Raw genomic sequence first — 21,080 nt, 5'->3', positions numbered from 1 at the left:
AATACTTTATAGAATAATCTCAGAATAAACACAAAGCAAAGTAAATTTAGAACATAATTCACATAACAATGGACTCCGACAAGATCATCGGTGGCTGTTAAAGCTACCAGAAGAAGGTGTTGGGCAGAGATACCAATATTGAGACTCAGAAAGCTCTCTGGAGCTCAAGCAAGACAAAGGAAAAGGAATTCACACCTTCTCTCAGCAATGAGGCTGTAGAACATCAAAGACAAAGCATCTAGCTGAAAGTTAAGACTAAAAAGACAGATTTACCCAGACTGGGCAATTAGACCAAAAGGGGGCTTTTCACTGCAATAACAGAAGCCAGATTATGGGAAAAGATCATCAAAATATAGAAAGAAAATAAAAATAGGTAGGTGTACCCTGCTATCTCATAGTAAGTCATAGCTCAATAATGTACTTAAATAAAATTAGAAAAAGGAAGTATAAGGAGAGAAGTACAAAGCAACTTAGACTTTTATTTGTTTTTTATTTTGTTTTGTTTTTTGGTACCAGTGATAGAACTCAGGACCTTGCGCTTTTGAGACAAGTGGAGGAATCACTAAGCTAAGGCCCCAGCCCACAACTTAAGACTTTTATATAGGTTGAGCATCTCCAACCTGAAAATATGAAATGCTCCAAAAGCCAAACTTCCGCTATCTCTGTCAAAAACTTCGGATTTTGAAGCATTTCAGATTTGAGGTTTTCACATTACGGGTGCTCATCTAGAAAGTCTATGTAAATATTTCACATCTGAAAAACTCCAAAATCTGAAACACTTCTCACTCTAAGCATTTCAGATACTGGATGGTCAACCTATAGCTAACAAAAATGAATCTCAAAAATGAAAGGAATGTATATGTCAAATAGCAAGATTAAGTAACTTCACAATGTCAAAGCATTGTGCAGTATACAGTAGTTTTTTTGCTTGTTTGCTTTTTTGTTTTTGAAATAAGGTCTCCCTTTGTAGTGCAGGCTGGCCTTGAACTCACTCTGAACACCAGGCTGGCCTCAAACTTGTAGTGATTCTCCTGTCTCAGCCTCTGCAGGGCTAGGATTACAGACATGCACCACGACACCCAGCTAACAGTAAATACTTGTAATTCTATCGGTCAATTTTAAAATGTTTTAAGAATTAGCAAGATAAAAGAAAATTTTAGCTACATAAAAACTGAAAACAGGGCCTGGGATTTAGCTCAGTAGCACCTCACAAGCACAAGGTCCTGAGTTTGATCTCCAAAAAACACACACACACACACACACACACACACACACACACACACACACACACACACACACACACAAAACTGAAAACATTTACCAAAAGACTCCGTGAAGAATGAAAGTGATCAAAGAAAGAAAGTCTAAATTTCGTAACTAAGGACTAATATGGGGCTGTGTGGCTAAGGCCTACAAGAGAAAAGCCACCCCAGAAATCTAGTCCTGGTTGCCAGGAGGAGGTGGAATCTACATGTTCATTGTTGTCCTTAAAATGTAAGTGCTGTTTATGAGCTGTAGTAAAAGCAGCACAGTAAAATTTCAATAATAAAGTGTGATATTTTAAAATTAGAGACTCTAGGACAGGGGATATGGCTCAGTGGTTCCGCTGCCTGACTCTCAATACAAGGTCCTGAGTTCAATCCCCAGCACCAAAAAAGTTAATAAACAAAATAAAATAAAATTATAGACTCTAGCTATCACTTACTACTAAAACTGTCCTTCTGAAGGGAAAACATGTCCCAGGTTCAAAGAACCAGCTAAAGAAATCAATGCCTGGACTACAAAAGAATTCTGACGAGTATCAGAAATATATCATGCTAACAAATAAAAACAAAGGCAAAGACGGGCTTCTGATAAGATTCTCCTAATGTAGTAAAGTTCCCCAAGGAGCAATGTGAAAGCTCTGTCTGGAAAAACTATTCCCCCTCCATGCTACAGATCCTAGCTTGTAACCTAAAAACTATACTCAGCATGATTACTTTAAGTACAAGTTTCCAGTAAAATACTTCCAAAATACTAGTCTGGTTTTAAAATATGTACAGTGGCTACTGAAAATAAACTGCAGATAAATCTTCATACTGTGAAAACACAAGTCTCAAGTGGGTGACAAGGGCTGCAAGTCACATACACACTGAAGCACAGGAAGAGTGCCTCTTACCTGTTCTCTTTCACCTCCAAGTCATCAAACATCTGAATGAGGGAGACAGCAACTTCATAGACACCCTTTGTTATCGCTGGCTCCTCCAGGAGACAGGGAGAGAGCTGAAAGCAGTTAAAGAAAAAAGCTAGAACACTAAAACAGGATTACAGATGCTCTTCTTTGGCACATCACTCCAACAAATATTCCTAACAAAAATAATACCATTTTCAGCCAACCCTTGACCACTGGCTGTGTGGAGCATGGCTTGGGCACCTGACATGTATGGTGCAGTATTCAGCAGTCACCTCTGCCAGTCACTGGGCGCAGGGGTAGGATCTGAGCCCAAACAGAGACAAAATGTTCGGCAGGAAATCTGTTCTGAAAGCACAAGAGAAGCTGCACCAGAGGTCTAGAGCCAAGGAGGTCTGGGTCTATTCTCCATGCCCTCCTGCTTGTCAGAGCCCTGCCTCCAAGAGTCCTATAGTTTCAACATCCTCCCAACAGCCTGTGGGGAGTGCCGGGAAATGGCAGGCTCACATCTCTGCCAATGTGCCATCACATAACCACATGAGGAGAGGGCCTGCAGCACTGAGGAGATGACTAGACTGCTTTTAATTGTGTGTTAAAACAAAGCCAGCCCAGGCCCAGATGGCTCAGAAGCTCACCTCAGATGCCTCTGCAGAATGCCAGGCAGGTTGCCATGCCCCAGGCAGGTGGAAACAATCACTGCACAGGCAGCAGGAGCCGCCACAGCCCGGTATGTATCTCTACAAGATCCTTCAAGCAGCTACACCAGAATTCCCACAAAATCTATTTATAGACTTTCTGAATTTTTTTGAGGAATACGAAGGGCTGGCTGTTTAACACATTACCACTGGCCTTGAACCACTGGTGGTACACACAACTGTCCCATCAGGCAGCTTGTACAACTGGTGTACGGTACAAACAGATCTGATCACTTTTATCAGTCTTTTCACTAATAGAATTAATAAAAAGCTGCTCCCAAATACCTTTCTCATTATTACTACAATTCTGGTGATATGACAAACTCACTTATTTTATTAATCATTTTGAAGAAGCATGGCTAATACATTCCTGATATACAAATCCTATCTTAAATACTTCTGCTTTATCCAAACAATAACCAAATATTCACCATGGCAACTGTACAAAAAGAGGAAAAAAATATACATTCCACAAACTCCAACAGTAGCATCCAAGCCCACCTACAAATAAGCCATGCAAAAAGCATGTCACTGACTCACAAGTAACTCCACTGAGTTCAAGAACCAAAGATCAGTAAGGACTTTTTAAACACCCTGATAGGAAACCAAACATAGCCCTGCTTTCCCCATCAGCCCTGAAAAGATGACGAAGCATAGTAGATCTGGCCTTGCTGTGTGCCAGGCCTGAAACAAACATGAAGACCCAAGACCAAGAGACCACAACAAATGTAAGTAGGGGGTCAGGAGATGGGATAAGAGGCTAAGTGTGTCCCTCCAGGCCACTTTGCCATTCTTCCCACTCACATTCGGCTATTGTGATTTCATCCACAGAATGAGGCAGAAGCCAGTGTTTCTGTCCTAAACAGAGGCCCTGAAGCCTAGCACTTCTGCCAGTAACAGAACATCACAATTTGGCTGGCCAGGGAATCCTGAAAGATAAGCAGGGAATCCATGCAACAAGTGAGATGAAAGGTGGTGCAGGCAGTGGGAAAAGAAATGGTGCAAGAGACAGGTGGCATCCAATTTAAGTGGATTAATCCTAAAGATAAGAAGTAGACCCTATCCAGCATGCATAAATGGCTGCGCTTCAGGATGGAGGGGTGTGGACCCAAAACACACCTGCAGTGGGGCTGTACAATGCACTACTTCTGGATCTGAATGACAGATGTGCACCTTGGGGTCATTAGCGTGCACACCGACATTCTGTGTACCTTTCTGCAATACCAAATCCCCACAATGAAATTATTTACTGCAGGCAGTACTAATGAAAATTAAAGATGAAAGAATACAGAAAGGGAAAAGCCATAGCCAATAACAAAAAACAAAACAAAACAAACAAACAAACAAACAAAACAGGAGTGCACCAGGGGACCCAGGGAAGGCAAGGATCAGTGGCCAGCAGCATCAAATCTCAGAGACCAAGGAAGCCCAGGTCGGATCTCTGCTGACTTATCAAGGCCACAGAGACCCTGGTAAACACAGGGAAAGCTAAGCAGGGACAGCAGAGCCATGCTGAGAACCAAGGATGACTGAAGGAGACACCCCGAGTCCACACGAAGTTTGCAAAGGCTATAGAGAATCTTGGATCAGAGGGCACTTTAGAAGATGAAAGAAACTCACTTATGTTTAAATGTGGACACCCAAGGGAGAGGAGAGAAGATATTAAGGTAAGAAGAGGCTGGACATAAATCAGTCAAGATCCCGTAGAAGGAAGGGATAAGAGAGAAACACAGGCAGAAAGGTTGTGTTCCACACTAGGAAGGGGCCTCTCCCTGGTAGCCCTGGACAAAATGGGAAGGTCCTATGATGGCAGTAGGAATAAAAATACAACTGGAACCTGAACAAAGGTCCTCTGACTTCAAAAACTATGTGACAGATTCTATACAGAACACCACTTTCATAGCTCAAAAGTAATACACAGGGGCCAGGCATGGTGGTGCATGCCTGTAATCCTAGCACTCGGGAGGCTGAGGCAGGAGGATCACTGTGAGTTCAAGACCTGTCTGGGATACATAGTGAGTTCCAGGTCAGTCTCAACTACATAGTGAGACCCTGTCTCAAAAAAAAAAAAAAAAAGTAATACACAGGGACCGGAAATGCAGCTTACTGGTAGAGCATGTGCCTAGCACAGACAAGGTCCTAGGACTGATGCCCAATGCAAAAAACAATTTTATACAACTAAGTCTTGTGTATTCATTCATTGAAATATTTACTGTGTGCCTCTAGGTACCACAGACAGGATGTTTCATAAGCAATGCTAAAGCCAGGGGCTCACTAGCCTGCTAAACATAACTAACCACAAGCTGAGAAGCTGGCTGTCCTGACTACAGGGACTCAGAGAACAAAAGCCCATGTCTGACCCACTCCCCGGCATGTCCACAAGGAATCACCTAAATGCCTGTGTGCTCTGACATACAAAACAAAACAATATCAAGAAGAATTAGGGCCAGGAATGTAGCTCAGTGGTGCCATCACCTACCTCACAAGCACAAGGACCAGAGAGTTCAATCCCTAGCACCAAAAAAAAAAAAAAAAAAAAAAATTAAACTTTAACCCAATGAAAGACTAGTAAGCCATCATGTCACATTACAAAATGATCAGAAAAAGCAAATGTTATAAAGAAAGTATTCCCTCCTCTCCATCCAAGTAAGGACAGCACTTCATGACTTGCTTCTGAAGAGAGCAGAAAGGAGAAAGGAAACAGAAAGTACCATTATGCTGGCGAAACCTGGTAAACACAACCTTGGCCAGCAGATCAAGGTCAAAGCTACCCGTGATGAGTCAAGGTAACAGTGTGTACCCATGACAGAGAGGAAATGGCACTCTACCCTGTGGTCTCTAGTCTAACATGAGAAAAACGCCAGTCAAATATCAAGAGAGGTGAATCCTACGAAACACGTAACCAGAACTCCTCCAGACTGTCAAGGTCATCTAAAAGCAGAGTCTGAGCAGCTGTCATTGCCAAAAGAAGATTTTTAAAGAGTGCTACAAAGTAACAGGATTGCAATGGGTAAATAGGTGTTTACTATAAAATTCTTTCCATTTTGCTTTGAAATACTGTTATTTAAAAGTTGGATATGGGGCTGAGGATTTAGCTCAGCGTTTCTGCTGCCTGCCTCCCAAGCTCAATCCCTGGTGGCAAAAAATAAATAAATAAATTCTTTTGGATTACAAAACAGTGCTACATTTAAAGGTTATCAGGGACCTGCCTCTGACATGATTTGCTTTTTTTTTTAATGATAAAATTTATTTTATATATTTTTTTTCTTTTTATTGAGTTTATTGGTACAATCTAGGTATACAATACAGTTACATTCATCATTGGGATTCTGTACCTTTACATAATAGGTCTTGATTCTCATTTTTTCCCCTTGTCATTGCCATCCTTTCACCCCCCTCCTCCCCTCCCCATTTACAGACACTTTATTTCCATTTTTTCAGTTTCTCATATTTTTTTCCTCTCCCTTATTACCTTTCCCCCACCCTTCCCACTTTCCCTACACCTTTAGCCCTTTACTTCCCATTTCACATTATTAATTATCTCATTAGGATCCTGTGTACTATTATAGTTTTTCACACCAGAGAAACTATTCGGTATTTCAGTTAAAGAAATCTCTGTATGAACATTAAAAATAGGGAATCCTAAAATAAAACTAAAAAGGAAAGTAAAAGAGAAAAGGCAACGATGTAAGATTAAAATAATCCTTAATTCTGAAGATGAAAATGGTCCCTGGACATATTTAAATTGCTTCTTGCTCTTGTAGTCTTATCTTATTCTTTTTTTCATTATTTAGAGAATACTTTATTAGTTTCTGTAATCAAACCCATGTAGATATGACCTTACATATTTAGTACAATGCATTGTTACCCTTGTACGCATGGAAAAAAAATGACATGATTTGCTTTGACAAACTAAATTTGTAAGTCAGGTGCAACCTCCATTGTAATAGAAGACATGGGGGTACTGGGGATGAACCCCAAAGCCTTGCACATGCTAGACCTTTATTAGTTTCTGTAATCAAACCCATGTAGATATGACCTTACATATTTAGTACAATGCATTGTTACCCTTGTACGCATGGAAAAAAAATGACATGATTTGCTTTGACAAACTAAATTTGTAAGTCAGGTGCAACCTCCATTGTAATAGAAGACATGGGGGTACTGGGGATGAACCCCAAAGCCTTGCACATGCTAGACAAGTACTCTCCACTATGCCACACCCCTAGGACCCAACAGCCAACTGTCCTTGTGTTTTGTTGTGTTGTGTTGTTCTGTCTGCAGTCTGGGAATGAACCCAGGGCCTTCACACTGAGCTTCTTCCTCAGCCTGTTTTACTTTTTTTCCCGTACTTTGAGACCAAGCCTCACTAAGTCACTAAATTGTCCAAGCTGGGCTCAAACTTGAAATCTTCCTGCCTCAGCCTCTCAGAGTGCTAAGATTACAGGCATGTGGCACCAACCGGGGTCCCAAATGTTTTTAATATTCAAATTCCTATTCAGAACAACTGGGCAGCATCCACCAAAATTGCAAATGCATGCATTGTTTGACCTAGCAGTTCTCCTTCCAGAGACGCATATTCTAGAAGACACAGCCTAGGGGACTCAGGGGTTCTCATGGGGACTAAGGGGATTATTCCCCAGGGAACATTTAGCAATCTCTAGAAACATTTTCATTCATCATAATGGAGAAGAGGAGAGGTGGTTAACTGCAGCGTTTTGGGTGAGGGCCAGGAATAAATGTCCCCAACACACAATGAACCAGACCAAACACCAAGAGTGCTGAGGCTCAGAAACACTGACATACAAGATAGACTGTAAAACACACATGGTGGTATGTGGGCAAAGTTATTCACTTTTGTAGTATGACCAGAAATACTTGACTTGAAGAATAGAATATTCACATGAAGGAATGTTATGTATCTCTAAAAAGAAAATGAGGAAAACTACCTACCCATATTAAGAGATGTGGAAGATCAAAAAGCAAAGTGAGCACAGAATGCTACCACATCAGAGAAAAAGAGCAGCAGCATACTCATACATTCTGCACAGACATAAAAATGTGTGCAAGGAATCATAAGAAACCCTAACAGCAGTCTCCTCTCGTAGGAAGGATGCTGGGTGGACAAAAGACAGGAGGAGGCGGGACAAAGTGGTTCTTTGCTTTGCTCTTTTCTTTTCTCTTGCAGTGCAGAGGCTTGAACCTGACAGACAAATCTGCAGGGGACAGCAATATTGATTACGCCCAAAGCAAGGTGTAAGTAGTACAGGCTGTAAAGTTAACCCCTCAAATTGGCTCATTTTAAGAAGTGAGTTTGACTGAAACTTACATGACTTAGGGAAGCACCTCATAAGCACAACGGTAGCCCATAGGTTAGTATGACCTACCCATTAACAGCCACAGCTGAGACCAGAGGAATGGCTTGTGAAGCTGTGAGGCTCAATATGCGATAACACAGTAGCTGAGTCTGAGTAGCTTGCACCCAAATTCCATTCCTATGACTAAAATCTTGACTAGAAGGACAAGGTTCTAATTAGAATCCTATATTTTGTCTATTATATTCCTAATTCAAGAATGCTTTGTCTTTTCCCTTTACAAGCCTTGCCTGTATAGTATCCATAGCAACTACATGAGTGCATGTCCCCCCATTTAGTCCTGTCCCCTAATGTAGCTCACCTTTACCCCAGTTGATTACCAATAAAAATCAGTAGCTTGGTCTGACCAGGGCCTTTGCTGGTTGCTCAGCACTGGCTGTCCTAGTTCCCCATCTCTCTGTCTCTTTAGTTCTATCTTTTAGTTTTTCTTCAGCCTTGCATTGTACACTGGGCAGGAGACTGGAATCTACTGCAGAGGTTGCCGATACAAGTTCTCCACCACTCAGCTGTACTCCCAGCAGAGGCAGGAAGACCTGTCACACCTGCTTTGACTTTTGACTTCCAAGTCCTCTTAATGTGCACCATAACAAAAGCAATTTTAAATCCACTGCAACTTTTCATAAGAATGTGTTCTCCCAATTCTTCACTGTCACAATACAAATCCGCCTCCTGCACCTTACTCTGGAAAATCTAAGTTTAATCAAAACTGTATTTGAAATAAAATTATCTCCTCCCACCAAATAAATTTACAATTTGGAGCTGACCAAAATCTGACATTTTCTTTTTCAATGACATGAAACCATCTCTAAAATTATCACAGGGATGTGCACTATATTTATTGTTCTCATGGTTTATGACATTTTACCCAGGAGCTTCATCCTTTACTCCTCTCCAACCCCTTTCCCTCCCATCTCTCTGCTCTGACTTCAAATAGGGATTTGCAGCCATAGATAGTAAATGCAGGTTTATTTTGATCAAATACAAAATTCTACTCAGTGTGACAAACAATTCATTCCAACATACCCTACTATGATAAATGTGCTCCAAATCATTAAGATAGTACTCTTCGATTGAGTGGGGCATGCCTTCCACTTCAAAAACATATGCAGAATTCATCTTGTTCTGAACAGGAACAGCAAAGTAGTCTGCAAACTCTTTACAGTTGATGGTAGCTGACATCAGGACTACCTACCAAGGAGAGATACCATGCAAACACATAGACAATGACAATGATAATCACTGAAATGAAAACACTTAAAATCCCAGGCATGTCTCGGCATCATTCCTGTATTTAGTAACTTTTGCAATTTTTCAAAAGAATATCTTGAATTAAGTTCATTTATTATATACATTATTGCATTTTAGAGAATGCTCAAAGACATTTTTACTATTCTTCGATAATTTTAACAAATGGGAAAGCACATTTCCTCAAAAATCTAAGTTATAATTGTACCAGGAAATAAATTTTTAAAAAATAAGTTACTAGATAATGTGTTCCAGTAAAATGAATAAACCCCAAAAGAATAAACCCCCAAAGAAAAAGACAAGAGGTCCAGAAAACCTTGACTACACCCCAAGGAACCAGAGAAGGCCCAAGGAAAGGGCTGTGCAGCAGCCAAGAAAAACCAGCCCACATCTCAGCAAGACCTTGCAGGCTTAGAACTGACTGAAGTCTTCAGTTCTGCCAAAAAGAAAATACAACAATATAAAATCAACACACAAAACCAATAGCACTTCTATGTCACAATAACTAACCTGCCAAAAAGTAAGTTAGGAAAGCAAATCCATTCACAATAGATTCAATAAATAAATAAATAAATAAATAAATAAATGCCTAGGAGTCAACCAAGAGATGAAAGACCTCTATAGTGGAAACTACAGAATACTGAAGAAAGAAATTAGGACTTTAGAAATGGAAAGGTCATTGGTAGAACTAATATCATTAAAATGACATTACTGGTAATTTAGCTCAGTGGCCGTGCCTGCCTCCCAAATACAAGGTTCTGAGTTCAATCCCTGGTCCAAAAAAAATGACATTACCAAGGGCCAGGGATATAGCTCAGTGGCTCCACACCTGCCTGGCAAGCACAAGGTCCTAAGTTCAATCTCTGGTAGAAAAAAAAATGATATTACATTACCAAGAACAGCCTACAGAATCAATATGGTTCCTATTAAACAGCATTCTCACAGAACTTTTTAAAAATCCTAAAATTTATACAGAATCACCAAAGAGCCAGAATTGCCAAAGCAATCCTGAGGGGGGAAAAAGCAATGCTATAGGCAAATTATATTACAAAGCCATAGTAACAAAAACAACATGGTACTGGGACAAAAACAGCCAGGCAGACCAATAAAATAGAACAGAAGCACAGAAACAAACCCATGTACCTACAGCCACCTGATTTTTTTTTTTACAAAACAGCCAAAAATATACACTGAAGAAAAGACAGCTTCTTTAACAAATTGTGCTGGGAAAACTGGGTATCCACATGCAGACGACTGAAACTAGATCCCAATCTCTCACCCTGTACTAAAACCAAATAAAAATGGATCAAAGATCTAGATATAGACCAGAAACCCTGCAATTGCTGAAGGGAAACAGTTGAAGCCATAAGCACAGGCAAAGACTTCGAGAGTAGGACCCCAAATAAAGCAGGAAATAATATCAATAATCAACAAATAGACTACATCAAATTAAAAAGCTTCCGCACAGCAAAGGAAACAATCAAGAGTAAAGAGGCCGGGCTTGGTAGCACACACCTGTAATCCCAGCACTCGGGAGGCTGAGGCAGGAGGATCGCTGGGAATTTGAGACCAGCCTGGGCTACACAGTGAGTTCCAGAACAGTCTGAACTACATAGTGAGATCCTGTCTCAAAAAAACAAAAAAAAACAAAAAAAACAAAAAAAAAAAAGAGTAAAGAGACAACCTACAGAATTGGAGGAAAATCTTTCCAAGCTATTCTTCTATTAATCTAGAAGATTAATATCTAGACTATATAAAGAATCTAAAACCATTCGGTGTCCTGCCTTGCAAGTGCAAGGACCCGAGTTCAATCCACGGTACCAAAAAAAATTTTTTTGTTAAATTAAAAAAATAAATAAAGAAAGAATCTAACCCCCCCCAAAAAAAATCAGTAAGTGGACAAACAGGAATGAAAAGCCCATTGTCTCACACATTCTCCAGCCCCCTAGAGCAGCAAAACAACATACTGCCAAGTTCAGGTTGCATTTATTTCTCACCAAGGAAGAACTCTGGAGTTCCTCTGGAGTAGAAGAGGAGAAATTTCTCCCTGAACAAATGAACAAATTAGACCCTTGGACATCAAACACTTCATGATTTAGAAAATTGTCTTCCAGTAACAACGAATCTTTAACAACTCCATGCTATAATGACGTGCATATTCCCAAACACTGCTACCAAAGTTGGTCCCTGAAGAACTCTGCTTAGCATAGCTGGATTGAGGGTGTCATGTTCAGACTTTTTAGATGACATAATTATTCTAAAACCTTCACTGTTTTGGCATAGTTCCCATCTTCCTCCTTTTTGTTCAAATATGACTTTCAGTTAACTCATGACCTACACTTTTTTGGGGGGGTAGTGGGAATTGAACTCAGGACCTTGCACTTTCAAGGCAGGCAGTGTAACCACTAAGCTAAATCCCCAGCCTCATGAACTACATCTCTAAAACAGTCATGCATACACTGTCCTCAAACTTGAAAACCCTTTGGTATTTTTTGGTGCTATTTCCAAAATGGTGATTTCAGGGTCATCCCTTTAAACTGTGGTATTTTTTCAAGCAAAAGCAAAGCTCCAAGACCCAGCATTTCATCATATTCAATTATTATTAGACCATTTCCTTCAATCTACACAAAGTGTCAGAATTGAACACAACATAATAACCAAAAAGTATTTCATAGTGTGTCCATAAAAGAACACCTTCCTGCCTGCTCCATAGCAAGACATGGAGTACTACACATGATGGCCAATTTTAAGAGACTTGGCCCCAGTTGTTTCTATTAAAAATAGCAAGAAACAAACTAGATAATAAATCTCAAGTATTTCTGTTACTCAAAACATCAAATTTACCTTCACAAAACGTGAATTTGTTCTCAAAAGTTTTCGGACTACCAACAGCAAGAAATCCATTTCTTCAGTTCGCTCATGTACCTACAATATAAAAAGGGGACACTCTACATTGAATTGAGGAACACACAAAACACTGCTGAATGAGCGGAGGGGAAGGGGGTCTTAACACCTCTTGGGGACAGGGGACCAAACCAGTTCTCATTGAATGCAACTCCCCAGGGAAATGGAAACACTGCTGGGTAAGAGGAAATGAAGGGCATCTGCCCACAAACCAGTGGGTACATATGGGTCAGTGTCACTTCTGTGTCTCTTTAGGGCCTTGGCACTTGGGCAGAGCAATATTGAGTATCCTTAGCTCTTTCCATTTGATGTTAATAGAGTCTCCAGGTCACTGTGACAACTAACATATCCCTACCTTTCCAAGCACAGAGGACCACTGGGCCAAGCCCCTGGGCCCTTTGCTGACCCCTGGGGTGCACATATACCTGCACTGTAACAAAAAAGGATCAAAAAATAAGGTAAGTTTATTACTTATTTACATTAACTATTTGTATATATTTATATAGGCCCAAGACAGTTCCTCTTCACTGAATATGATGGCCCAGGAAAGCTGGGCATGTCCAATCTACAGCCTGTGGTTGGAGGCCTGTGACCTCCCTACACATCTGCTGACACCTCTCCTGTCTAAAGTCTCGCTGCTATTTTAGCAAGTGAAGGGACATTATGGTTTATATCTAGATGTCCCCCCAAAGCCTCATGAGGTCATAAGTGGAGCTTTCCAGAGATGTCTGGATCTAGAGTGCATGATACTGGGATTACAGATGTGATGCTGGGGTTGATTCATGGTGCAATGCTAGGATTAACAGTGCCCCATCTGGGTGTGAGTGGATAGACAGAAAGGATAAAAGACAGAAAAAAGGCTGCTATTATCACTGCTTGATACTTTTGCTGCCTTCTGCCTGCCATGAGCTGTTTCTCTACTGTAATGCCCCAATGCCATCCCACCTTACCTTGAAGACAGCCAACTATGGACTTTTACAAACTGTAAACTGTAATAAACCTTTCCTTGTTTAACTTTAGGTGTCAGGTATTTTGTCTCAGCAAAGAAAACAATAACTAAGACAAGAGATAAAGAAGTAGCAATCTAATACTGGCTGGGGAGTCACATATCATGTTCCATGATAGGCACATCTATAGCTCACACAGATGGACAAGGCTGGCCCTGGAAAAGCTGGGCCAGTCAAAAGCAAGTAAACCAGAACAAGGTTAGGGTCTGAGGAGAACAAGCAGAAATTTAAGATCAGCAGCACAGGGCCTTCTTAAGAGAAGCAGTTGTCTCCTATCCCTGCTCAAACAGAGATACAGACATAGGATAAGCCACCCAAGGATCCACAGCTGTTCCACCCTTCCCACCCTGCCCCACCTGGACCAGCCAAGGACAAACGGTCATTTTTTAAAAAGAATCTAGTAACTCTACTTGGTTAGGATACCTCAATACACAAGGGGACAGTAAAAGTCTCCTTTCCCTGCCACCATGTAGAGAGAAGCCTAAAGTTGAAGAACAGAGTCTTCTTCAGATAAAAAAAAATACAAGGCTTGATGCTTCTTTCTATAACCATTTCTAGTCTAGGCCCTGTGGTAAATCTTGCTATTATTAACTGTCACACACATCAAAAGCAAGTGACAAGCCCTCACGCCAACCGCTGCCCTATGGTAGGATTTCAGCCTCTACTGAGCACTCCAGCCCCACCTCACACCCTTGCAACCCTGTGTGTAAATTGGTACATCTGCTCCCTCCAGAAAAGAGCCACATTTGAAGGTAGAAGTAGTGACAAAGTTTTAAACACAGGAGTTTGGGGTAGAGTCACTTCTGAAGCTACTGAGAAAGTTGTTGAAACACACCATCTTCCACTCAGTAAAACTACTCTTGAATATACAGCTAGGCATGGTGGTGCACACCAGTAATGACAGCACTCTGGCAGGCTGAGGATGGAGCATCACAAATTCAACAAAATGAAAAGTGAAAAACAACTGAAGATGTAGCTCAGTGCGAAGGTACTAGGTTCAGTCCCCAGTACAGGGAGGGAAAAGAGGAGGGAGAAAAGAAAAATACAAACATCAATCAAATACTCCTTCCTACCAAGAAATGTCCAGGGGAAGGGCAAAAATAAAAAAGCTAAGACAGGCACAGAGATAAGGGTCACAATATAGAGTTTTGGTTTTTGTGGGTCTTTTTTGAGGGGGAAACTGGGGATCAGAAAACTCACTTCGTCAATGAAGATATGCGTGAATTCCATCAGACTCTTAGCACTGACTATTTTCTGAAGCAGAACTCCAGTGGTCATATAAATTAACCTGGTGTCTTCTGTTGCTATCTTCTCCAGCCCTACCTAAAACCAGGGAGGGAAAAGAGAAAGGGACAAGAGTTCAGGTTTCAATGGCTCCTACTTAACTACCCAAAGAGGCTATGTCCATTTTATAATGCAAGTAAGAAAAAATTACTGTATTTCTTAAGATATATAGAATCCAAATTAAAAGTCAAGTTCTCAAGACAACTTTTTTGTCTTCAGCATATCTAGCATGATACCTCTGCCCACAGCTCCTGCATACAGTACCACCATGTATGAAGACACCTTCTTGACTATAAACATACAACTGTAAAAGCCATGAGCCTGAGGGTTCACGCTTTTGTCCTGTTCAACTAGGATCGAAATTAAGTTATGTTCAACAAATTCAGCTTCATTATTTCTGTACATTATGTCACCATTTTATTCTGTAATGGTTCCATTCTAAATTCCAGTAGAAAACAGTCACATCCTATTGTCAATCTATACAGAATAAGAGACCAACAATGAGAGAGTTTGTTTCCTCTCTCTTCTCACCTGGTAGCCCACCAGACCACCGAGGGCCCATGAGCGCTCTTTACTGATCCACCTGGCAATGCTGCTGGCTCCTATCTTCCGTGGCTGGGTAACCACAATGTTGCAGTAGTCAGAGCGCTGAAAATAATGATCCAAGATGTACTGTGGGAGTTGAGTGCTCTTGCCACTTCCTGTGGAGCCGTGTATAATTACCACAGAATTACTTTCTATCAAAGAAATAACCTGGAATTTAAGAAAATAATAATTAAATTTATTAAAGAAAAATAAATTTAAAGCTGATACAGTAGCAAAATATCATCTATCTTAGAAAGACTTTCAGGGTTTTTCTTCAAGTTAAGTTATTAATTAACCACCTATCACAAAAGAGCACAAAAAGGCTAGAAAACAGTTGCTACATTTAAAACCAATTCTACTACCATAACCACTAATAGCTATGAAAACCAGGCCAACATAACTTCAGCTCTCTAGGTCTCAATTTCTTCCAAAAAAATGAAAATACTAAATTAGATTTCTGTGGCTCTTCAAGTCTAAATTTCTATTATAATTCAAAATTTTCTAGTGAATCTGCATTGCAATTCCACTGAAAAACATGAAAATAACTGTTATTATATTCTAGTAGTTTTAAAATTTCATTTTAGGGCCGGGGATTTAGCTCAGTGGTTCAGGTGCCTGCCTTGCAAGCGTAAGAACTCAAGTTCAATCGCCGGTACCAAAAAACCAAAAAAATAAAAATAAATACAATTTCATTTTAAACTGGGTGTGGTACTACCCAGCACTTGGGAAGCTGAGGCAGGAGGATCGCCATGGGTTTGAAGCCAGCCTGGGCTACACAATGAGCTGAAGACCAGTCTGACCTACTTAGTGAGACTCTGTCTCAGTTCTCATTTTTTCCCCTGTCCCTGCCCTCCCTTCATGTCTCAAAAACTTTTTTCATTTAAAATTATTCAGATGAACTTTTTAAAAGTTAACTTTCACTTTTCCACTTACAGGTTATACCAAGTATCCTAAAACCCTAATTCCATTGTCCACACACGACTTCTTCATTCCTTAAACTTATTTAAACTCTCTTATCTTTCTAGAAACTGTTAGAATCAGGGAATGCAAATTAAATGTAATATTAATTTTAATATCTAAAAATTAATAAAGTACACTGTCCTATAAACACTGTATGATTCAATCTTAACCAAAATAAAATTTGGAACAATTCCTGTTTTATCTATATCTGTTTTTTCCACTAGAACAGCCAATAAAAATTCTAATACCCTTTCTTTAGCCATGTTTATTTTAATAACAAGAAATTAATTAGAAACCCAACCATCCTACTGCTAGATCTGAACTGGCATTGGTAACAAAATGATTTGTCAATGATTGATCTAATCAATGAACAAACAGAAAAAAAAGGGCCACACACTGTAAGACAGACCTAATGGAAGGCCGGTTATATAGTTCAGTGGCAGAGCACTTGCCAACCATGCCCAAGGCCCTGGATTTGCTCCCCAACCCTGCAAAAGGGGTGGGGGGATGACAGTGCTTAAGTGTATTTCCTTTTAACAACAGATCTGGCAGTAAACTTCTCAGTAGGAAGCTCTCCCTGGGTGGGGCAAGCATGCAGACAGAAAAGGCTAGGTGAAGAGCTCAATGCCAGGAGATACACTCAGGTGGAGGCTAAATACATTAAGCGCAGGCCAAAAGAAAAATCAGCACATGGTTGTTACATAAAACCACGCCTGCAATCCCAGCATTCAGGAGGCTCAGACAAGAGGACTGCAAGTTCAGTGCTAGCTTAAGCAACATAGCAAGTTCAAGGCCAGTCTGGACTACACAGACTCTGTCTCAAGAAATAAAAATAAAAAATAAAAATCACCTCCTCACAACCCCGGGATTAACCACCTCCGTCTGCCTCAGGGCCTCACACACCACAGGTATGCTCACCTAGTAATTTTTCACACTGTAAAAACAATGTTGGCCTCAGGCATTTATTCAACCAGCATAAATTACATTTACAAACTTTACCTCTTCTTTACATCGATTTACAGGCAAATCAGGATATTTGTAAGTTGTCTCTGGGATACAGGTCACATTGCTTAATTTAATCAAAGATGGTCTTGGACCTGGATTCAGACAAAACAAATAAATACAATGATATATCTTACCTGAAAAAAGATACAGTAACCAACCCAATGTTATATCTAATCTGTACATATGGCATGTACAGGGCACATAGACATCAAAGAATACATTTTCACAGGCTAACTCTGTCAGCAGTCTCCTTAGAAACTTCTCTAAGTACCCACTATTGATGCAGACAATCAAAATGAGCATTCAGATCCTTCCTCACAGCCACCAGTGCTGTGGGCTCATAGCACCTCCTAAGGCAAGCACCTGTGAAACTCAGTACTTACAATTTTATTAAACAGTACTAAAAAGGATTTTTAGCCGAACACTTCAATATGTTCATTGTGTTCTTGCTAATAAAATAAATGAACAGTAGCAATAAATAAATCTAAGTCAACTTACAAACTACAGGTACAGTCAGTAAAAGGGGACAAATTCAGTCTGCTAAGGGTGCTGGCTGCGATGTCTGACCAGCGCCCCCTATGCAACGTCCTATGAATGTACGCACAGCTGCCGCAGGGATCCTGAATGACCCCTGGCTCTCACTCCACAGACAGAAGAGGCATGAAAATTCATGAGATTCGAGGCTTCACTGGGAAATAAGACTCATTTCCAAAATAAACTATTTTTTGTTTGTTTGTTTGTTTTTGCTTTTTGTTTTTTTGGTACCAGGGATCAAACTAAGGTCCCTGCACTTGCAAAGCAGGCACCAGAACCACTGAGCTAAATCCCGGGCCCTCAAAATAAACTCTTAAGCCTTCCTGTCTCTCTGCCAAACGGCTCCCTTCTGCATACTTCTCTCCCACAAAGCCCCCTTTTCCTCTCTCCCCTTTCCTCCCTCTCCCCACCCTTCTTCTTTCTTTCTGTACCAACAGCTCCATCCTGCCACTGTCCTCCTTTATAAATATAGCCTTCAAACTTTACTTTCATAATTGGTCTAATGATATATAGTTAAGATGTGGTTACTTTCTATATATCATAAATGAAATGTGTATTCACATACACATTTGTGCACATGCACACACATATGCTGGGGGTCAAACCCAGGGCCTCCCACATGTCAGACAAGCACTCTGCCACAGAACCCCTACCCAGTCCCTCTTTTCCTGTATTTAAATCAAGCTGCATGGTCCTCATTCTCAATTTCACAACCAGAGGGGCCAGATCTCAAAGCAAAACCTGCTCCTCTGTGAAAAGCAGTGCTCCTCCAAAGAGTCCGTGCTACTGGCTTGGAAACAGTCGCCAAGTTCTGCCCTGCACAGCCTACCTATCCTCTCCTCTCATCTCAATCCCCAGCCACTGCGAAGCCCACTAAAAATATAGGGTTTTCTTTGCAACATTACACATCGCTGTCATCCACCACTCCTGCCAGCTCTGAAGAGCATCAGTGATGCCTCCTTCCTTCCCAGTTGGTGTGCCAGCCTTGAGAACACAGTCAGGAGGAGAAGCCACAGGCCTCTCAGAGAGGCCACGCACAGCAGGGGTAAAGGGAAGAGCAAGCAGCTGGGGAATAGCACAGTACGTTATTGTTGTTCAGACAAACCTCCCTCCAGAAGCAACTAAAGATGCTAGGTAAAACACAAAAACATCTTGTTAAAGGCACTGAAGGGAGGAGCAGCCAATGAAAAGATGCCAAGCCAGTGTCTAAAAACAGACAGGAAGGCAAAGGTCTCAGGCTGCTTTTGCCTTAAGAGGAAAGATAAATGAGAAATTAACTATAATACAGGATACTAGCATTAAAAAAAAGGAAAATATTATCCTAACTTCAACTTCTGTCATTACTTACAGCACAGGTGTACAAAGGATAGGACAGGAGCTTCTCAGCAAGATGGATAGAGTCTGCATGGATAACTTTTTCTAAAGCAAAAATTCAAAGGGCATCTTCTATCACATGAACAGGGTCTAAGACTGATAATATAATGAAAGCAACTCACTCCACCTTCTCTACAGTGTGTCCTGGGCAGGGGTGTAAAGGCACCCTTCACTTTTTTTATTTAATGGTACCAGAGATCAAACTCGGGACCTTAAGACCCTTCACTTTTTATTTACATATTTTTGCTTTTTAAAAATTTTGTATTAATGTTTACTATTTTTAAAAAACTCCATTCATTATATATAGTAATGTGAAGCACTCACACATTACCATATCTAAGGTTTTTGGGAGTGTATTGTTTGTTTTTTGAGACAGGGTCTCTCTCCGTTGTTTAGGCCAGCCTTGAACTCCCTATGTTGCCCAGGATGGCCTCAAACTCACAGCAATCCTCCTGCCTTGGCCTCCAAATGCTAGGATTACAGGCATGTAATCCATATCCAGCTATAAAGTATTTAAAGAGAGCTGCTTACCTTGCCTACCTGTTGATTGGTCACTGCCATACATGTCAAATTCTCGTGCTTCAAGTTGTCTGTATTTGTCGATATACTCTATCTCTGAACTCCTCTGGTAGAGTGATCTGAAAATAGTAATATAAGTCAGTGTGCCACACAATCTTGACTGTACTGAGAGACTTGCGGAGAGGACCCTGACTGTGAGAGCACCAACCCACTGAGAGCCAACAGCCTGTCCAGGTGGGCTCCACTTGATGGAGTGGGCCATGGAGGTGCAACTGTGGGAACCGCATCTGCCCCCTGCCCCTTCCTCCTGGGCTCTCCCCCAGCCCTCTGCTTCCTGGATGACATGAGGTGAGCAGCTTTCCTCTGCCATGCCCTTCCAACACCATGCTCCTGACTCAGAGCCAGCCAACCTCGAACTGAAAGCTCTGAAACCACAGCCCAAACAAATACCTCCTCCTGTAACTTGCCAGTGTCAGGTAACGTGAAGCAGTGGCAGAAAGCTGACCATGCAGTTAGCACAGCATTTCTAAAAGGCCACCGAACATCTGGGGCTCAGAGAAGCTCCTCCATCATTACTCTATGTTAAGCCATGGCGGAGAATCCACAAGGTCAATAAGCAAACGAGAAGATGCTAAACTCAGTTACCATATAAATGCAAATCAAAACAATGAGAATCCCTTTTTATTACCCATTAAGTTGGCAAAAGATCAAATATTCTCAGACTATTTATTAGGAGAGGGTGGCAAGTGGTATGTCCATTTACCCTAAAGGGCAATCTGTGCGGTATCTACTAAAACTTAAAACATATACTGCTTACTATCTACATTTCTCCTCAAAAACACACTTAGTCCAGCCAAGGACAGTGACACACACCTGTAATCCCAGCACCTGGGAGGACTGCCGCAAGTTCAAGGCCCACCTGGGCTACATAGTGGGACCTTGTCTCAAAAAAAACTACAAAGCATACTTAGTGCAGTACTTGCACACATGAACAGTAGGGCACATGCACAGACATGCATGGAAGCATGTGCTCACTCAGCAAATATTACAGAGTTCCTGTCACACAGAAGACGCTGTTTTAGACACCAAAGAAAGCACAGTAAACAAAACTAATCCCCTGCCCTGAAGAAACTGTCATTCTAACGAATGACATATAACCTGTATGTAAGATATTAAATAGTGATGCAGAAAAAAAAAAAACTAGGTAAGGGTATAAAGAATTCCAGGGAGGAGCTGGGCATGATGTCACATGCCTATAATACCAGCACTCTGGGAGGCTGAGGCAGGAAGATCACAAGTTTGAGCCCAGCCTGGGCAACTCAGTAATTTACTGAGACCTGGTCTCAAAATTTAAAAATTTTAAAAGGCCTGGGGATGTAGCTCAGTGCAAAGGCTCTGGGTTCAATCCCTAGTACCATCAAAA

The 21,080-nt window shown here is 41.0% G+C and overlaps 1 protein-coding gene across 10 annotated transcripts in view; it reads right to left on the bottom strand.

Moving 5' to 3' along the window:
* The window catches only part of Tdrd9 (tudor domain containing 9), an 84,092-nt gene that overhangs the window by 50,465 nt on the left and 12,547 nt on the right, over positions 1–21,080 (bottom strand). For all 10 annotated transcript variants that reach the window (XR_004518349.1, XM_033766845.1, XM_033766848.1 and 7 more), the window contains exons 2-8: positions 19,670–19,776; positions 17,225–17,322; positions 15,212–15,433; positions 14,597–14,719; positions 12,330–12,410; positions 9,264–9,428; positions 2,159–2,262 (exon numbers count right to left, since the gene is read on the bottom strand). Coding sequence is in view for 9 of the 10 variants with exons in the window: in XM_033766845.1 (XP_033622736.1) it covers positions 2,159–2,262; positions 9,264–9,428; positions 12,330–12,410; positions 14,597–14,719; positions 15,212–15,433; positions 17,225–17,322; positions 19,670–19,776 (900 nt within the window). In the remaining variant the exon portion in view is untranslated. The remainder of the gene's footprint in view (positions 1–2,158; positions 2,263–9,263; positions 9,429–12,329; positions 12,411–14,596; positions 14,720–15,211; positions 15,434–17,224; positions 17,323–19,669; positions 19,777–21,080) is intronic.

This window comes from Fukomys damarensis, unplaced genomic scaffold (assembly GCF_012274545.1).
Source record: "Fukomys damarensis isolate Sample0158 unplaced genomic scaffold, DMR_v1.0_HiC HiC_scaffold_21, whole genome shotgun sequence".
NCBI lineage: Eukaryota > Metazoa > Chordata > Mammalia > Rodentia > Bathyergidae > Fukomys > Fukomys damarensis.
This window is presented reverse-complemented; position numbering and strand designations above follow the sequence as displayed.